Source organism: Lissotriton vulgaris, chromosome 7, assembly GCF_964263255.1.
Source record: "Lissotriton vulgaris chromosome 7, aLisVul1.2, whole genome shotgun sequence".
Classification (NCBI taxonomy): domain Eukaryota; kingdom Metazoa; phylum Chordata; class Amphibia; order Caudata; family Salamandridae; genus Lissotriton; species Lissotriton vulgaris.
The window spans coordinates 91,900,391-91,918,658 of record NC_141695.1 but is presented as its reverse complement, the minus strand read 5'-3'; the positions used below and the strand labels follow the sequence as shown (position 1 = coordinate 91,918,658).

General features: G+C 45.8%; 1 protein-coding gene across 1 annotated transcript; it reads left to right on the top strand.

Moving 5' to 3' along the window:
• The first annotated feature begins 1,987 nt into the window (after nucleotides 1-1,987).
• LOC147700881 (olfactory receptor 5V1-like) lies at nucleotides 1,988-2,914 on the top strand. The gene has a single exon (XM_086928522.1). The coding sequence runs from the start codon at nucleotides 1,988-1,990 to the stop codon at nucleotides 2,912-2,914; it is 927 nt and encodes a 308-aa protein (XP_086784648.1).
• Nucleotides 2,915-18,268: the final 15,354 nt, after the last annotated feature.

Sequence of the window (18,268 nt, the reverse complement as noted above, 5' to 3'; positions counted from 1 at the left end):
TCCTGATACTAACTCGCAGAGGGCATTTCTCTCTATGTGTGCAGATGGGGACGAGCGATTTCTGGGGGATACGCTCGTTCTGCCGCTTTCTAAGCTTCCTGTGCTCACGCTGGGAATGGGGTTCTTTGGCCCCTTACACGTGTGTGTGCATGTGTGAAATTAAACATCTAAGAAAATACTTGCATAAACTCTCTTTTCACTGTGGTTTTTAAACTTTACCGCCCCAGAACAGAGTGGCATATTGCTCGATCCCACTGATCCACGAGCATGCTCAGGACATGGACTCATACACTGGGCTGGTTCTGTTAGCGAATTTATGGTGCACCTAATTAAGGATTATAAGGTAGCACCTCAGTTTGGGTGTCACACTAATTGTGCATGATACCCACAGTCAAACCCACATGAAACTAATGTTGATAAACAACTCTGCTCAGAAGGAATTAACCCTTCTCTTTCATGTTTGTGTGTTTGTGGTCTTGTACTTGTCCCTTCCTTTTCACAGGTTCCCGTTTTTGTACACCCCTACCAGAGTGAGTAGTGTGGTGGAGATGGAATGTCCTTCCATCCTTTGATTTTAAATAATAACAATTTTTTCACACTTGGAGCCTCACGGGAGGGTGCACCTTAGAGCGTGCACACCACCGGAGGACTTATGTTGTAGGTCCTGAAGAAAGCTGAGCTACATGCAACCCCAACAGCTGAAACATGTCGACCAAATTTTACCTCTGACTTAGGACTCCGGTTCCTTAATTAAGAACCGTGGGAGTCCGCTCACTTTGTTTTTAACCAATGCGGGTTGGCCATTATTAAAATTTTTCTAAAGGCACAACCTCTGCATTTTTTAATTGTTTAATACACTTTTGCACTATCACGTTTAGTCACTTCCTAATTTGGGCACTGTTGCACCCACCACATCCTGCTCCGCTGTAATCAGGCGTCGTAGCACGCTGGGGCAGACATTCGGTCACCCCAGCGGGGACCCGATGATGAAGCATGTCACCAACTAGTGGTGAGTGAGGGTCCTTCTAAGAACTTAGGTCCTTCCCCCTACCCACTAGATGGTGACTAGCAAACGCCCTGACTTTCTTCCGATTGAAGACGGTCGTCCGGGCCCCCCTAGGGACTTCTAAGACTGCCTCACTGTATTCCCTGCACGCGTGTGAGCATTGATCACGCGTGCAGCATACAGTGAAGCTTTATTTCATGATTCTATTTTGATTATCACTTTTTGTTTTTCACTAGAGTCACTCCTTTGTTGTTTATAATATATATAATTGGGGTACAGGAGTGTCTACACCCTACCTCTCTTGTTGTTTTTGAAAAGTACATTAGTTTATCCACAATTTGGATTTTTAATGTATCTAGAAGTCCATAGTAGAGTGCACTACCTGTGCCCAGAGCTATAAATGAGATGCTACTAATGGGCCTGCATCACTTATTGTGCCACCCACACGAACAGCCCGTTAAACATATCGCAGGAGTGCCACTGCAGAGCCTGTGTGTGCAGTTTTACTACCATGTTGACCCGGAATGTAAAACCCCTTGCCAAGCCTTATACACCCCTTTTATTACATATATGTCTCCCCAAAGGTAGGCCATAGTTAGCCCATAGGGCAGGGTGCTGTGTAAATAGAAGGTATGACATGTACTTCTGAATTGTTCATTTGTCCTGTTATTTCTAGACAAGTTTTAAATAGTTACAGCTGCAATCTATCATATTAAGAGGTAACCAACCTATAAATTAGCAATACATATCATGCAAGTGAATCATTGCCCTATGAAAATGAAACTGGCTTACTAGGCACCTATTTTGTGGCTGCAATTCAATAGGTTTCTTCTGATAGTAAACACATCAACTTAGACTGCCAGACATCCTCATCTGTTTTCTCACCCAAAACAGTGCTTGATGTGTACTGACTTCCCTTTTTGTTATTTAATTGCAGATATCTCCGATAGCCCGACACTGGAAAGCTGCATTCCAAGACGCATGGAAGGTGAAAATCAAACTGTAGGGGCTGAGTTCATCATTGTGGGTTTCAATGATTTTCCGCAAATTCTAGTTCCACTTTTTCTGGCTTTTTTGTTGGTTTACTTCTTGGTGCTTGTGGGCAACCTTCTAATCGTGGTGATTATCTATTCCAACACACATCTGCACACACCAATGTATTTTTTCCTCACAAACCTAGCCTTTCTTGACATCTGTTACACAACAATCATTTTCCCAAACATGCTGGCTCATTTCTTTCTGGCAGGAACACACACTTCTCTAAATAGATGTTTGCTTCAGGTGTTTTTTTTCATTTCCATGGTGTCTGCAGAATTTTTGCTTCTCTCAGTCATGGCTTATGATCGATATGTAGCCATTTGCAATCCATTGCACTATGTGGAAACGATGAATGATGTGGTTTGCATGAAGATGGCTGCCGGATGCTGGCTATTTAGTTTCATAGACCCAATACCGCACGTTGTACTAATACCTAGGCTCTCATTCTGTAGGTCTCACACAATCAACCATTTCTTCTGTGATTTTGCAGCTCTAATGAATCTTTCTTGCAGCAGCACTCGCGCTGTTGAGACAGCAAGCTACATCCTTGGTTTTATATTCGGAGTGACACCTTTTGCTTTAACTATTGCATCCTACATCAACATCATCTCAACAATCCTGAAAATCCGGTCTAAAGAAGGGAGACGCAAGGCCTTTTCCACCTGTGGGTCCCACCTCACTGTGGTTATATTATTCTATGGAGTTATCTGTTCTACGTACCTGAGACCACCATCAACTGTTTCAGTAAACAATAACAAAGTATTGTCTTTGTTATATGTTGTTGTAACTCCGCTATGTAATCCAATTATATACAGCCTGAAAAACAGAGATTTTAAAAACACCCTAAAGAAGATAAAGAATATAAAATAGCATTTAAGAAACAAAAATAAAACATATTGTTTAATCTTTCAAAGCATGTATTGCTGGAATACATGTAATTAATTACTGAGGTTTTTTTCCTAGGTCTTACTACATTGCATCCTTGCCAATTCTGATGCCTTTTGCACCCTTTCACCTTTGTTTATAAAGTGATCTTATGATTTTAGATATCCGAGAGGTTCTTGGGTTTGGCTTTTCAAATGTAACTCACACCAGCGATTGGCGTAGGTAATATAGGCTGTGATTTAAGAAGTGGAGCAGCCGGTTCTGACTGGCTGAACCGTTCATACCTTCTCCTCATTTGTGGCACCCACTGTTAGATTCTCATAGCCCTGAGTTTCGGATATAGCCAGGCTTATGCCAGCAAAGGTATAACCAACATGCATCTTGCACCACTCTCTGTGGATTAAACACATATGGAGGATATGCGTGTGCAAGGCATTAACACATGTGGAGGATAACATCTGGAAGGCATAAACACATCTGGAGGATAAGCGTCTGGCAGTCAACAGTACACACACAACAATAAGTCATATTAGTGTCTGTTTACCTTAACCTACTGTAGAAAATATGTAATAGACTCATCCTGATATTAAAGCAAACACAATTAAAACTATAAACATAATTTTGTCAGGGAAACTAATAGCTTCTATTTGTTCTTATACTTGCCAACATTGTAAAACCTCTGGATGCACATGCCTCCCCAGGAATCTAGGTTCTTGAGTTGATGGGTGTGTGTGCATAATAACCCATTGTTGTGTGAGAGTAACATGTTACTGTTATCAAAGTCCTTAGTGTTTCGTTGCCCAAGAAGGTTGAATGGCAGCCTCTCATTATAAAGAGTTTTTGATGGGACTCAGTTTGGAAGTCATTAGTAAATTGCACATTATTCGTTTTTATTATTGTGGTGACTGTGAGCAACGTGCAATTATATTTCTCTGAAACAAAGCATTTTGTTAGTCATTTCACACTGTTATGACAATACACAACAAAGCTCACTTGGCCCTGTTGGCTATTGCCTAAGAAGTAGTTAGTATGGATCTTACAATTTATATAAGTGATCATGTGTCTGACATGAATGTCATCAATAGGTGACATATTGAGAAAAGACATCTCTCATAGGGGGTTGTGGGGGTGGAAACCACAACAGAGGGCTACCAGTGTCAAGCTTCAGGAATGGAGTGTGGGTATTGCAAACTGTAACCTAAAGCATGACATGTTTGTCATTGGTGGGCAATTAGCAAGAAAGCCAGGTTTCACAGATTTTGAAGCATGTAGTCTATTTCCTGAGCAATGTTCAGTTAGGTTCTTATTGCAAGTATGGCTCTCCTGGGACCACCGTACTCGCGGTGATGGTCTGATCACTGCCACCCCAGTGAGTCTGCCTGCTTTATAAGGAATGTGGCAATCAAACTACCACAGGACCACCCCCACCACAAGGATCCAGGATTCAGCAGAGGTGGCTGTGTGGATTGGAGGCCGAAGTCGCAATGGTGCTGATGCTTACACTGCTGAACGCATTGCAATCTGCCTTTGAAATGCTTGGGGTAAAGGTAGAGAAAGGGCCCCCAAAAGGGCTCCCTGGCAAATCTGCCCATGGAGGGGAAAGCGGGGGGCACAAAATGTGTGTTCCCCCAAGCTCATGCTCCTGCGTGCACTGTGTGGCATGCACAACATGGTGCATGCCATTCAGGGCACAAGACGAGGCGGGGTCCCATGGCAGCGGCATGATGGCTGGCTGTAATCTTTGGCCAACGCATGCTGCTGCCATGGGTCTGCTGCTGCACTACCTGCCCGCCTTTGATTCTACTCAAATCTAGTGGGTGAGTGCACCACGGACTTAGCGGTTGTTGGACTTAGCCCTTTTGGCAGGTTCACCCCTAAACTTTTTGCTTTTATATGTAACCTGGTGTTGGTGATTTTAGGCCTCTCCGCACTTTCACTGTGGTCCAGTGTAAAGTGTGTGCGCTCTCTGTCTATGTGTGGTGAGAATGGCCTGCCCTCCCATAGGAATGCATGGGGAATATGTGTGACCATGGTAGTTCTTGATGTGTGGGGAGTGCAGGGTCGAGTTTGGTATGTGCGAACTCGTGAGATTAAATGTTGCGTGATGATGTGTGCGGATTTATTGTGTCTAGTGTGGAAGTGCCACTTCTAGAAGTTGGCATGTCTGTGCAGTGAATGTGAATTGACTGTCTGGCTTGTGATTGGCTGGAGCTGGCTGGTGTGCCTGGCTCCAGGAGTCAGGATGGGTCTGCACCGGTGGTGAATGGAGAGATCTGCATGTTGATGGCAGGGAGGAGTGCACGTGGGTCCTGAATAGAGCTGGGCCTTACTTCCACAATGCTGGCTCCACCCCCTGTGGTGTGTCTGATGTTGCTGACCCAGCCTGTGAATAGGCAGAGGGGCTGAGCAAAACAAAGTGCTCCAGAGCCAGTTGCATCTGGTACCCCCCTTGCCTGCACCTTTGTAGACAAAGGATTTCTCTGTATAAAAGAGGGGCTGTGACCCCATGAAAATGTTCTTGTCTTGTACTTGAAACTACCAGGGGTGTGCTGCTGCTGGGGCCCAGGGGAAGGCTTGCCTCCCTGGGCCCTGCCCAGCCCCTGGATGCTCTGGATGCTGGAGGACCTTTTTCTGGGACCCTTTTTGTTCTAGGGGTCATTTGTTAGGGGTCTGGTGGTCTCTGTGCCCTCCTTGCGCCTGGAAAGTGCTTTATCCTAATTTCCTCGGTGATTGAGGGAGCCTGCCCCTCATGGCTGCCTTTATTAATGGCAGCGCGGGTGCACACCCCTCTTATTTTTATATTTGAATCTGGGTGCCCAACCCGATTATGGTCGCACCTTGATTTTAGCCTAAAAGCATTTCACCGTCGCAGCCCGAGCCGCGCTATAAATTGCCACTGGGCTGCTGGTGTTGCCCCGTCCCGACCCGGAAGCCAGACAGCCTTGCCTGACTCGAGGCGGGACCAGGGCGCGTCATTTCCACTTCCCCCAGCGGGCAAGGAGAAGCCCTCTTGCCAAAGTCCCGGTCCCGAGACGGGGGACAGGGGGAAGAAGCGCCCATCCTGGCACCTGGTGTAGGGTGGCGGGGCTCCCAGGAGCGAGGGGAGCCCCCAGAGGCCGCATGCCGCCGCCTGCGAGGAGAGAGAAGAGACCGGCCGCATAGGAGAGCCGGTAAGTGTGGCACCTTTCTCGTTCCTGAGTCCCCAAGCGGGCCTCCAACGTGATCCCAGGCATAGCGGGGCCCTTCTCCAGAGCGGCCCCGGATGGCACAGGGCCGCTCCTACACTTGCCCATTATCTTAAGGGCCCAGGGTGGCTCCAACATTTTGGGGGTATGTTTATTCGCACCATTATTTCAGGATCCTGTGAGCTCCGCCAGGGGACATATTTTGCAGAGCCCAGATGGCTCCAACGAGGCCCGCAGTTATTTTAGAGTCCCTATGAGGGACTTGGGAGGCATATGTTGCTTAAAGCCCCTATCGCTCCACCTTGGGACATATTTACTTAGGGGGCAAGTGTTGCTCATTATTTGATCTAGAACCTAGATGGCTCCAACCTGTGCCGCAGCATTATTCTAGAGCCTAGAAGGCTCCAACGTTTGGGCACGTTATTTGTTTAAAAGCCAGATAGCTCCAGCATGTGGGCGGAGTTTGTTCAGAGCCTAGAGGTCTCTCTAAAATGCACATTAGTTGTCCTAGAGCCTGGAGGGCTCTAGCATTTGGTGCAGTTTGGTTCCTAAGGGCCAGTGAGGGCCCATGCCGCAGTTTTGCCTCCACAGCTGCCCAGCAAGTAGTGGGCAGCTGCATCGTTTAGGCTTTTATTTCAGGGGACCTGTTCTTGGTGAACCTAAGAGTGAGTCGCACTCCCTTCTCCCCTACCTTGGCCTTCCACAGCTGCGCAGCACTTAGTTCCAGCTGCAGCGTTTTGTCCCTGTTCTTGTTCTCAGCTGCCCAGCAAGTAGTGGGCAGCTGCAACGTTTAGGTTTGCGCAGATGGCACACCCCTGACTGGCTACGCATTGGCAGCGCACCCTGACATTCCGGACACAGGGCATTTGAGCCCACTTCTTGAGATGGCCAGTTGGCCAGGGGGCTGGTATGGGGATAGGGCCCAAGGCCCTAATGTGATTGATGTGTCCTAAAGGTGGTGCTAGGAAATGTAATGCATTTAGTATGTTTTGCGCACCCTGTGTTTTATACCTGTAAAACGGTGGTTCATGATTAGGAGGTTATGTTGCATTTCATGTGGTTACGCTAGTGAGATTTTGTTCCACTATTTGATTTATGCCCCTAATGTGAGTTATACTTAGGAGGTAGGGTCTAATGTGTTTAGACTAGTGAAAGATTGCATAATGTGTTTATGCTGGTGAGATTGGCGCAGAATGTAATTCGCGCCTGAGGTGACTGTACATAATGTAGTTTATGTTACAGATTGAGGTGGAGTACAGTGATTACCAGTAGTTACTGGTTGTAGGTTTAAGATCTATTTTCTTGTACCAATTTCTGCTAAGTGCTGATTCTGACAGTGCCCACGTGGACCTGTCCTGTGTAAATAATCCCTTGTGAATATTGCCCATGCCAGTTGGCATAATGTATATTGTGTGATTACTATCTGATGTGTTGTGAGAATACAAAGGCTATTTTTTATATAACCTTGTGTGAAGTTCCTTTTGTAGTGTTCCTGGGATGTTGTTGCTGTGTGCGTGGGCAAATGCTTAACACTTTGCCTCCGGGATACGCCTGACGGCTCGTGCCAAGCTTCCTAGTAGGTGAGCAAGGGTTATCTTGGCGTGTGACTCCCTTGCCCTGACTAGAGTAGTGGTTTCTGCCTGGCTTTGGTGCAAGCCTTAGCCAACCAGAAATCCCAGTTCTAACAGCGGTTCTCCTGTGGGTGCAGTGGTGGCGGTCCTCCTGTATGACCGTCAAAGTCGTAATCAGGCCCTTATACTCTTAACTGTCCCATCTCTCATTACAATGACGGATTGCATGGAAAACTGCAAATCTAAATCACTGGATTATCAAAAAAGTCAAAAAAGGCAGATTAAATTAAAATAATTAGAACTGTTGTGTAAGATGCTGCTTTATTAAAAGAAAACCTTTAAAACTAAAAAATAAAAACAAGCCAAACTTTCAAAATAATTACATAAATATGTATGTCCTAATTTATTTCATCCATCTTTTGATATGCATGGCTGGCAAGTGATCTATGTCATGTCTAACACTTTCACCCGCATCTCTCTATCTTTTTACCAGCAGAACGTTCTGGAACCTGTAGATAAATTACCAAATGCAATTAGACAAAAATCCATTTATGTGACACATAACAATGGACCTCTTGTAGCAAGCTCAGTTTACATCAATGTCTGCATGTGAGATATGGTCAACAAGAAGGGGGACTGGAGGACTTTTTATCGATGTCCAGCATAAGTCCAGCATAAGTGCCCAGTAAGTTCTTGATAGCTAGTGGTATGCTGCGCCTCATAAAGTGGTGCCTAGTCAATAAAATGCAGAGGACCAACCACCGTCATTAGTAATGATAGTTAAGGTGAAACCTGATGTAGGAGAGGGATTGCAGAGGATCCCACTCTTTCGGAACTAGGGTCCTCACACACCCAACAAGCTAAGTGTCATGCTTCATCATCTGAACCTGCTCCTCGTTGGGTCAGTGCTGCAATATCCATCCATTTGTCCATCACCACCCCTTTTCTGAATCGTTTTGTCCACCATAAGCGTGGAAGGGTATACTCAGATGTGAGTCCCTTGCTCATTGCACCATCAGGATTCAAGCAAGCCGGGCCGAAGACGGCTGTAATGCCAGAATCTGGTCAATGGAAGCTTGTTTCCTTCCCAGTATTAGAATTGGCTTGGTAGTTTGGTCTGCCCTGTTCCTATGATGCACTGGGCCAGGGACAGACTAATTTGCATGTAGCCAGGTTCTGAGCTGGGATGGTGCAGTGAGCTAAAAAACGGTGATGGATCAAGCCCTGATCTCTTGACTGGGTATGAGTGTTCTGTTTATTTCAGAGACTCTGTCCATCACCACCCCTTTTCTGAATCGTTTTGTCCACCATTAGCGTGGAAGGGTATACTCAGATGTGAGTCCCTTGCTCATTGCACCATCAGGATTCAAGCAAGCCGGGCAGAAGACGGCTGTAATGCCAGAAACCGGTCCCTGGAAGCTTGTTTCCTTCCCAATATAAGAATTGGCTTGGTAGTTTGGTCTGCCCTGTTCCCATGATGCACTGGGCCAGGGACAGACTAATTTGCATGTAGCCAGGTTCTGAGCTGGGATGGCGCAGTGAGCTAAAAAACGGTGATGGATCAAGCCCTGATCTCTTGACTGGGTATGAGTGTTCTGTTTAATTTAGATACTCTGTCCATCACCACCCCTTTTCTGAATCGCAATATCCAATGGGCACCCGTAAAGGGGCTCTTTATAGGAGATCTTTTGTTCCTTGCCATATGATGAAGTGGGGGTGTGTTTCCCGTGGTGTGCAGATAAAGTGAAGTGAAAGAGTGATTTAAAATAGGTAGGCTAGTCCAAATAACACTTTAATTCTGGTTGGCTATCTACCTCAATAAAAACAAACAGAGTGGCAGCTTTCCTGACGTCAAGGTTCAGTTAAAGCTATGCTCATCTCTTAAGGTCAACATATTTTTTGCCTAATGGTTATTTCAATCCGTGACAATTCTTCAGGACCTAATCTGTGAACAGTGAATCTATCTACACTATGTGGTGGGGCTATTTGCTACCTACCACATGTAAGCACTAAGGTACAAATCCTCTGTAGTGTGGTTCAGTAACCTAGAGAGAGGGATATATGAAAATTGAAAACCCCTCTGTAAAAACCGATACACAGTATTCCTTATTGACTCTCTACAACACCTCCTTTACACTCCTTTCCCCACTAGTGTGAGAAAAATGCAATGACGATCTAGGCACATAAAAGTAGATACAAGTGTGGGTGATAGAGGGCATATCTCTGATGCCCCATTAAAAACATGTAACTATAATTAGAAGACTATCCTTCCCCAAGGGGGGCGGTGGTTATAAGGGGGTTGCCGCTTAAGTCTATGGTGGTGTCCTCCAACATATGTAGCTAGTAGGCGTGACATGCTTCATCAATGGTGATATAAACATGGTAGTGGAGCTAGTCATGGTATAGCTCATCTGCTTGAAAGTCTTTTTTCTTGGCACACCACAAATTGACACTGAAAACTCATGTTTGAGGAATCCCTCAACCTTCACCCCCAACAATGGGATGGTGCCCCCCGAAGTACTGACGTTTGAAAAAGCAGAACTAAAGGATCTGGCATGGATCCCCAGAAATAAACCCTTCCATAGTATATCCAATGCTGAAGAAACAGCAGCAAGATCTCTAGCAGAAGATGTCAGTATAACTATTAAGCAAGCTGACAAATGGGGAGCAACAGTGATCTAATCCACTGATGATTATGACCGTGAGTGTAGACGCCAACTAGGTAACACTAGATACTACACCCTGATCTCTGAAGACCCCACTACCAGACTTAAAACGGAGATCAGTAGTATGGTCCTTGAGGCTGAGCCCAACGGGTGGATCTCGCAAAAAAAAACATACTTTTTTATAACAAAGGACCCAAGAATGCCCTATTTCCATACACTCCCAAAAATCCACAAGGGCACTACACCGGTACCAGGGAGTCCTATAGTCTCAGGAATAGGGTCACTATTGGAGCCCCTCTCAAGATTCTGCAATCACTTCCTACAGCCTATAGTGAAAAAAAAACCTCATACGTGTGTGATACAACTGATATACTACACATCATGGATGAAATACATGAGACAACCGAGATCAACCTTCTAGTCACACTTGACGTAGAAGCGTTGTATACAAACATTCCACAGCTTGCCACATTGACCGCCATTGAATCATTGCTCATGAAAGAAAACTGAGGCTCACGACCCCTATCTCCTTAATCATGGGGTGTGCAACATTGGCATTAACTGAGAATTACTTTGAATATCGGAAACAATTGTTCCATCAGTCGCAAGGTACTTCCATGGGGAGTACCTTCGGTCCAAGTGTAGCCTGTCTATACATGGCCACCTTCAAAGAAAATATCATCATGACACCAATAACCCCTACATCAATAACCTAACCTTGTGGAAGAGGTTTATTGATGACATTTTAATCTTCTGGAAAGGCGATCGCTCTACCTGCGAAGAGTTCTGCGATTGGGTGAATACACAAAATGAATTCTTGAGGTTTACACACACCATATCAGAGACAAGTATACCCTTTCTAGATCTGACCCTGAGACTAAATCATACAGGATTTAGTACCACCCTGGATAAGTATAGCTTACTAGAGGCCGTTCCTCCGCATTGGGAGTAACTGCAGTACCACCACTGATTACAAAACCGAGGCAAAGGCGCTGGAACAGAATCAAAAACAAAGAAATTATCCAGAATGGCTAGTCAGGGACTCTTCCAAAAGAGCCCTGAATAACCCCAGAGATTCCCTGTTGCAGACTGCACTTAGAGACCCCACTGAGACCTTGACATGTGTCACATCATATACACCAGACTCCACACACATTAAGGGTATCATAAAGAAACAGTGGGGCATCCTGAACACTGCCGCCATGCTGGACTCTGTGAATATTTTTTGATTAACACTGTAGAAAGGCCGACTCATATAGACCTGCCCCTCTGTTGCAGTTGGCCTGGAAGGTTCCCCTCGGCTAAGAAACTGAAGAACTAAAAGAACGGCACATGGGCCGACTACTCCGGCAATGAAAGTGATTGATGGGACATGAGATGGAGGGACATGAGATGGAGGGATGAGGAAAGGCTGGATATGGACCACGTGCGGCATATTCGCAGGCTGTGAATGGACACTATACATGGGGCAAGTAGCGGGACATGGACAAGCTTTCTCCCCCCCTGTTACGCAAGTACACAGTTATGGGTCTGAAGCACTCTGCTGAGTTGGGGTGGTGGGTAGTTCTAAATCTGCTGGGCAGGGGAGCAGGGAGGGGGTGGGGGGATGGGATCAGTTTGAGAGGTGTTGCTTTGTTGGGGATATACCCCCCTTTATAGTATTTTGTTGCAAGTAAATAGGATGCATGACGTGATAGATTGTTTTGAGGTTGTCCTTGGAAAGTTGCCTGCCTTTGATCGCCATGTTAGCTGCAAGCCAGGGTGAAAGAGACATGCTCTCAAGTGCACAAGACACTCAGAGACAGACGTCACAGCTGACAGTGCTCTCCTGGAATGTAAACGGACTGGGGGACAAAATTAAATGTGGGTTGGTGTTGCAGTACCTGAAGCGGAAGAATCCGGCGGTGGCTCTGATTCAGGAGTCACACTTGCAGGGAACGACTTTTAAGGCCCTGAATAGATGGGGGTTCCACATGGCAGTGCATTCTGAATTCACCTCTGGATCTAAAGGGGTTGGGGTCCTCATAAACAAACGCTTCCCTATGATAGTGACAAAGACATACCACGATGATCAGGGTCACTTTGCAGCAGTCTCGGGCCAATGGGACGGTAGATCATACAATGTAGTGTCGGTATATGTTCCACCAACGCGGCACCAGACTGCTTTCACAGACCTGGAGAACTTTCTACTCACACTCCCTTGTGGGGAATTGATTATAGGGGGAGACTTTAATGCAATAATGGACTCGGGGTTAGATCGGCAGCCCCCGAAAGATACAGGGGGGACGACCCACAGGCTACAGGACTTCGTGGAGGCGATTGGGTTGCTAGATGTGTGGCGGACTAGGAACCCGACTGATAGACAATATACATTTCACTACGGGGCTCAAAATAGCCTCTCTAGACTAGACTACATCTTCACGCTGGCCACTGGGATGCTAGGTATGACTGACATTAGACATCTACCTAGGGGCATATCAGATCACTCCCCAGTCATTATTACATATGTATAATTTACCCCACAGAATCGAAGGCTCTTCCCTATTAGACCGGGATATCTCCAGGATCGTAGGCTTCGGAAGTCCCTGCTCCAAGTACCTAAGTGTTACTTTGAGGCGAATCAACACTCAATGGTTTTGTGAGAGGCTTTTAAGACTGAACTCCGTGGCCACGTGATATCACTGATCACTGGTAAAAAGCAGGAGCACCAGAAACGCATTGACGACTAGAGGCAGACGTGGCGAGGACATAGAGGGCGCATGCGATTGATAACTCGGAGGAGACGGCGCACACATTACACCAGGCGCAGCAGGCATACAGGGCGTACGTGCGGGAGGAGGTCACCAGCAGGTTAACCAATACTCAACACACAATATATGGCCAAGGGGATAAGGCAGGCAGACTTCTGGCCTGGTTAGGGAAAAAAGAAAGGGCGAGCAATTGGGTAACATGGATACGTACCAGAGATGGAAACATGGTAACTGCCCCGCAACAGATTTCCGAGGCGCTAGCGCAACATTACGAATTGGTATATACACCAGTGGCCAATGCAACAGTAGAGGATAACCTTGCTTTTCAGTATGACATACGAAAACCCACCCTCAGGGAGGACGCAGTCACTGCTTTAGAGGAGGACATTACACAGGAAGAGATTTCGCAGGCAATTAGGGCACTACACACCGGGAAGGAGCTAGGGCCCAATGGGATTCCAGTGGAGTTCTATAAATTTGGTGCAGCACAATTGGTACCACACCTGTTAGACATGTACACAGAAAGCTTGGAAACTGGTACTCTGCCTAGAGACCAACGCCTTGGTACCATAATCGCTATACATAATCAGGGTAAGCCGGCGCAGGAATGCACTTCGTATAGGCCGATATCTCTTCTAAATGCGGAGGCAAAGATACTCGCCAAAACCTTGGCCACTAGGCTACAACCGCATTTATCAGAAATCATTCAGCAGAATCAGTCAGGCTTTATGCCACACCGCAATACAGCACTTAATCTAAGGCAGCTATTTGGTGTAATAGAGCGCAAATCGACCTTGGTGGAGGACACAGCCATACTTTCCCTAGATGCGCGTATGGTGTTTGACTTGGTGGAGTGGCCTTTCCTTTTTGCCGTCCTCCAACACATGGGCTTTGGACCAAAATTCTGTGGGTGGATCCGACTGGTGTACAAGCGGCCAATGGCGCAGGTGGTTGTTAATGGCTGTCTCTCAAAAGAATTCCCACTGGGGAGAGGAACAAGGCAGGAGTGTCCACTGTCACCCCTGCTTTTCTCAATAGTACTAGAGCCGTTGGCGGCCTTGATTAGACAGGACCTCACGATACGGGGCATACGGTGGGCAGATGGCTGGGAAGATCGTATTTTGCTGTATGCAGATGACATCTTGCTATACTTAACGTCCCCAGTGCGGTCCATTAATTGTCTACTAGATATATGTGCCGCATACGTGCGGGCGTCCGGGTACACAATCAATTGGGACAAATCGCTGCTATATGTCCTACAGGGCTCGCCACCGCAGCTGCCGAGAGGGTGTGCCCTGAAAATTGTTACAAACGGGTTTAAATATTTAGGAATATTCGTCAAGCATAATCGGGCACAATTTATTGAAATAAATTTGATCCAACCCATGGTGTGTTTTAAAAAAGATGTTTAGCATTGGCGCACATTACCACGCTGCACTCTTTAAAATGGTGGCGCTTCCAAGATTTTTGTATTCGCTGCAAAATACTCCCTTTCTGATCCCATCGACGTACTTCGGTGCAGTTAATGCGGAGGTGATTACACTACTCTGGGACGGGAAGGCGCCCTGCATAGCACACAAAAAAACTCACAAGAAGCTGGTATGACTGCGGTATCGCATTTCCGGACATTAGAGCATATTATTGGGCCTCCCAACTCGTCCTGATCAACCAATAGCTGCATGTTCCCCAAGAGGAACCAGCGTTCCAGCTGGACAGACATCTTCTGGTGCCGGCTGGGATCATGAACGCCCTATATAATAAAAAAAGAAAGTCCACTATCACCGGACCAACACAGCACACAATACAAATCTGGTTTGTAGTACAGCGCGCGTTGGGATGGGAGGGAGTGATCACGCAAGCAATGCCACTATGGGACACAAAGAACCTGGGAATGCTGGTTAACACCAAGGGATTCCGCAACTGGGACACCATAGGAATATCAGCATGGGGAGATTTGTCGCAGAAAGGTGGCGTAGTTATATTAGCGCATTTACAGGCCACTTATAGACTTGCTGAGACTGAAAGGTTCCGCTACATGCAGATTAGACACGCACTGCAGTCAGTCTTACCACCGGACACAACCCAGGAGGAATCCTCGCCGTTAGAGGACAGACTCCTAACGGACCATCTTCAAAAAAAGGCAATTTCAATGACGTATAAAAAAATTATTAATAATCATCATCAAAGCTTTATTTCAATATACAGAATATCATAAAAGCACATAAAAATATAAAACCACAATTCATTAGCATTACATATTAAAAAAAAGATTATAATGAGAAACCATTCATATTTCAATAAATATTTTAAAAACATATTAAACTATAACAGCTTTGTGAATGTTTAAAAAAAAAGATTCAGCTAAAACTAGGATCAACTAATAGCCTTCAATCTAATCAGCCAGGCCCAACTAAGAAATGTGGCCACCCCACACACTAAGGTTGTACTAGTGTCAGCCTTGAGTATTCTGAGTGCAGAGGAGTGGTCCCTCGTTCCAAGCAACAGAAACACAGGTTTGAGCCATTTCTGCCTAGGTTTTGTGTAGGCTGGGCATACAAAGAATACATGAGGGATGTTTTCAGTGACACCTTCACAGAATGGGCAGACAGAAGAGGTTTGGTACGGGGGCTTCCACTTGCAGGTATAATCGCGGAGAGGGAGTGTTCCCAACCTGAACTGGATGAAAAGGGATCTATCCCTTGGTTTCTTAATAAAATCCAAGTAGGACTCCAGGCGAGGCTTTAAATTATGCTGTCTAAATGCCTCAGTCAGCCTTCCTTGGTTTGGGTCCCTTTGTTCTTGATCATCAACCCATGTCCAGTAGGCTCGCTTAGTTTCAGTCTTAGATAAAGAGACCTCAGGCTCCCAGTCAGTTGGCAAGCCAGATTCGCGAAGGAGCTTCTTTATATTACGAATCCTGCTAATTTTATGAGCACCATGGAGATTCATAACTTCTCTCAAACCATCTTGAGAGCTCCGGTGTCCACCATAACCGAGTCCAGTATAAGAGAGGGCGTAATCTGGCTAGTTCCTTGATACAACGGCGACCCAGATCACTCAATAGTGGTTTGATGGGAGTACCCTTTGGAAGCGATACCAGCTTCCTAAAAAACTTATTCTCTGAAGTGACCAGGGCATCGACACCATCAAAGCCCCACATCTCTGCACCATAAAGGGCACAACCTACAGCTTTTGCAGCGTAAATATCCAAAGCGGGAGCAATGGGCTTAGAGATGGATGTACGATGTTCTCACCCTAAATCTCCAACTACCCTTTTATGGTTTAATGCCATTTTGTCAATGTGAGGCTGCCACTTTAATTTATCCGAAATTCAAATTCCCAAGTAGTCAAATTCTTTCACGCGTTCCAGTGACACCCCGTCCAAGGAAAGGGTGCATCTGGATGACTTACTAGGATTAAGATAAAGGAGCTTAGTTTTCGAGGTATTTATAACAAGACCCCTAAGCTTACAAAACAGAGAAAAGCGAGCCAACAACTTCTGCAATCCTGCGGGAGTTTTTGATAACAACAGCGTATCGTCTGCAAAGAGGAGAGCAGGGACTTTATCACCCGCCAGGACCGGGGCATCAGCATTTATTTCTAGCAAAAAAGACACTACACCATTCACAAATAACGTGAAAAGTGTCGGGGCTTGCACGCAGCCCTGTCGTACCCCTCGAATCACAGGGATTCTATCGGTTTTTTGGTCTTGTGATCCCCATCTAATACGGGCGTAGGTACCATCATGCATACGTGCCAGAAGATTCAAAATTGGCATAGAAATCCCCATCTCCTCCAAGATCATCCAGAGGCGATCTCGGGGGACCAAATCAAAGGCGGTCTTCAAGTCAATAAATGCCAAATAAAGACCGCCTTTGCCAATGGTAACCACCTTCCAGTGTAAGAGCACCAGCCTAAATGCTTGATCTACCATGCCTGTGAAGCCCTAAAGCCTGCCTGAAAGGGTGAGATGATGTTATTATCCTCAGCCCAAGAAAGAATCCTCTCCAAGAGTACCCTGCCAACCAATTTCTGCCCCACATCTATAAGACCAATTGGGCGATAGTTGGCAGGGTCCTCCCTGGGGCCCTTCTTGTAAATAGGGATCACCTCTGCCGCCTTCCATGAGTTTGGAACAGGTGAACCTTCCAGCAAAGCATTCGTCAGGTTTGCAAAGTAAATGGCCCAATCATCAGGATTGGCTTTAAAAAGGTCGCCAGGTACACCATCCTGACCTGGGGCTTTAGCAGGTACAATTTTAGCTATTGCAGCCAGGACCTCTTTTTTATCAACTCTAATAAGTGGAGCCTGTCTAGATCCAGCATCCAGGGCACCGCTCAAATGCCCTCGGGCTCCGGGCAGTTCATTACCACCATAGAGTTTACTAAAGTGCTCAAACCATTCATTATCTGTAATATGGTTGGGAATTTGGTCAGGATCACATCCATTCGATCTTCTGACTAAGGCCCAAAACAAATCACCATTCTTGGTTTTACTTGCATCTCTAAGGCTTTCCCAATGGGATTCTTCCCACTCCCTTTTAGCTGTTGTTATAGCTTGTCTATAATGCAGTCTGGCCAGCCCAACAGCTACTGGATTGCATGATTTGATTGCAAGAATTAAGTTATTTTTCATCAATCTACAATTGCTATCAAACCCTTTCTGCACCGGTTTTACAGTTTTTAAAAAAAATCTTTTTATTAACAGGATAATTGAAAACAATCATGACAGGTTCAGCATGTTTGTAAGTTTCGCTTTGCTTATGTGCATACAATCGTCATTTCCTTTAGTATGTAACCATTTTCATTTTATAAAATCCAAAACATTCCCAATACAACACCCGCCTCCCTTGCCCTCCCTCCCTTGGCATGTACATAATTCACATTCTAAACACTCATGGTTCCTGGCCCCTTCCATATATGCACATTTCTCGTTGTGAATCTGCTGCAACCTTACTAGGACTATACATAATTCTTTCCGTATATTGTATTAGTCCCGTGCACCCAGAGGTATTCATAATGCTCGTATCTTGGTTGAACCAAGTCAAGGAAAGGGCACTTTATTCCATGTGAGTATCATCACACCTGTTATCCTATATCTACAGAATGGTCAGACTCTACGTCCTCGCCAGCCTCAAATGACCCCAATAACGTGTTCCAACCCAATG

What these genes read in the sequence shown, in the direction of transcription:
- LOC147700881 (XM_086928522.1), top strand. Translation starts at nt 1,988, where the DNA reads ATGGAAGGTGAAAATCAAACTGTAGGGGCTGAGTTCATCATTGTGGGT.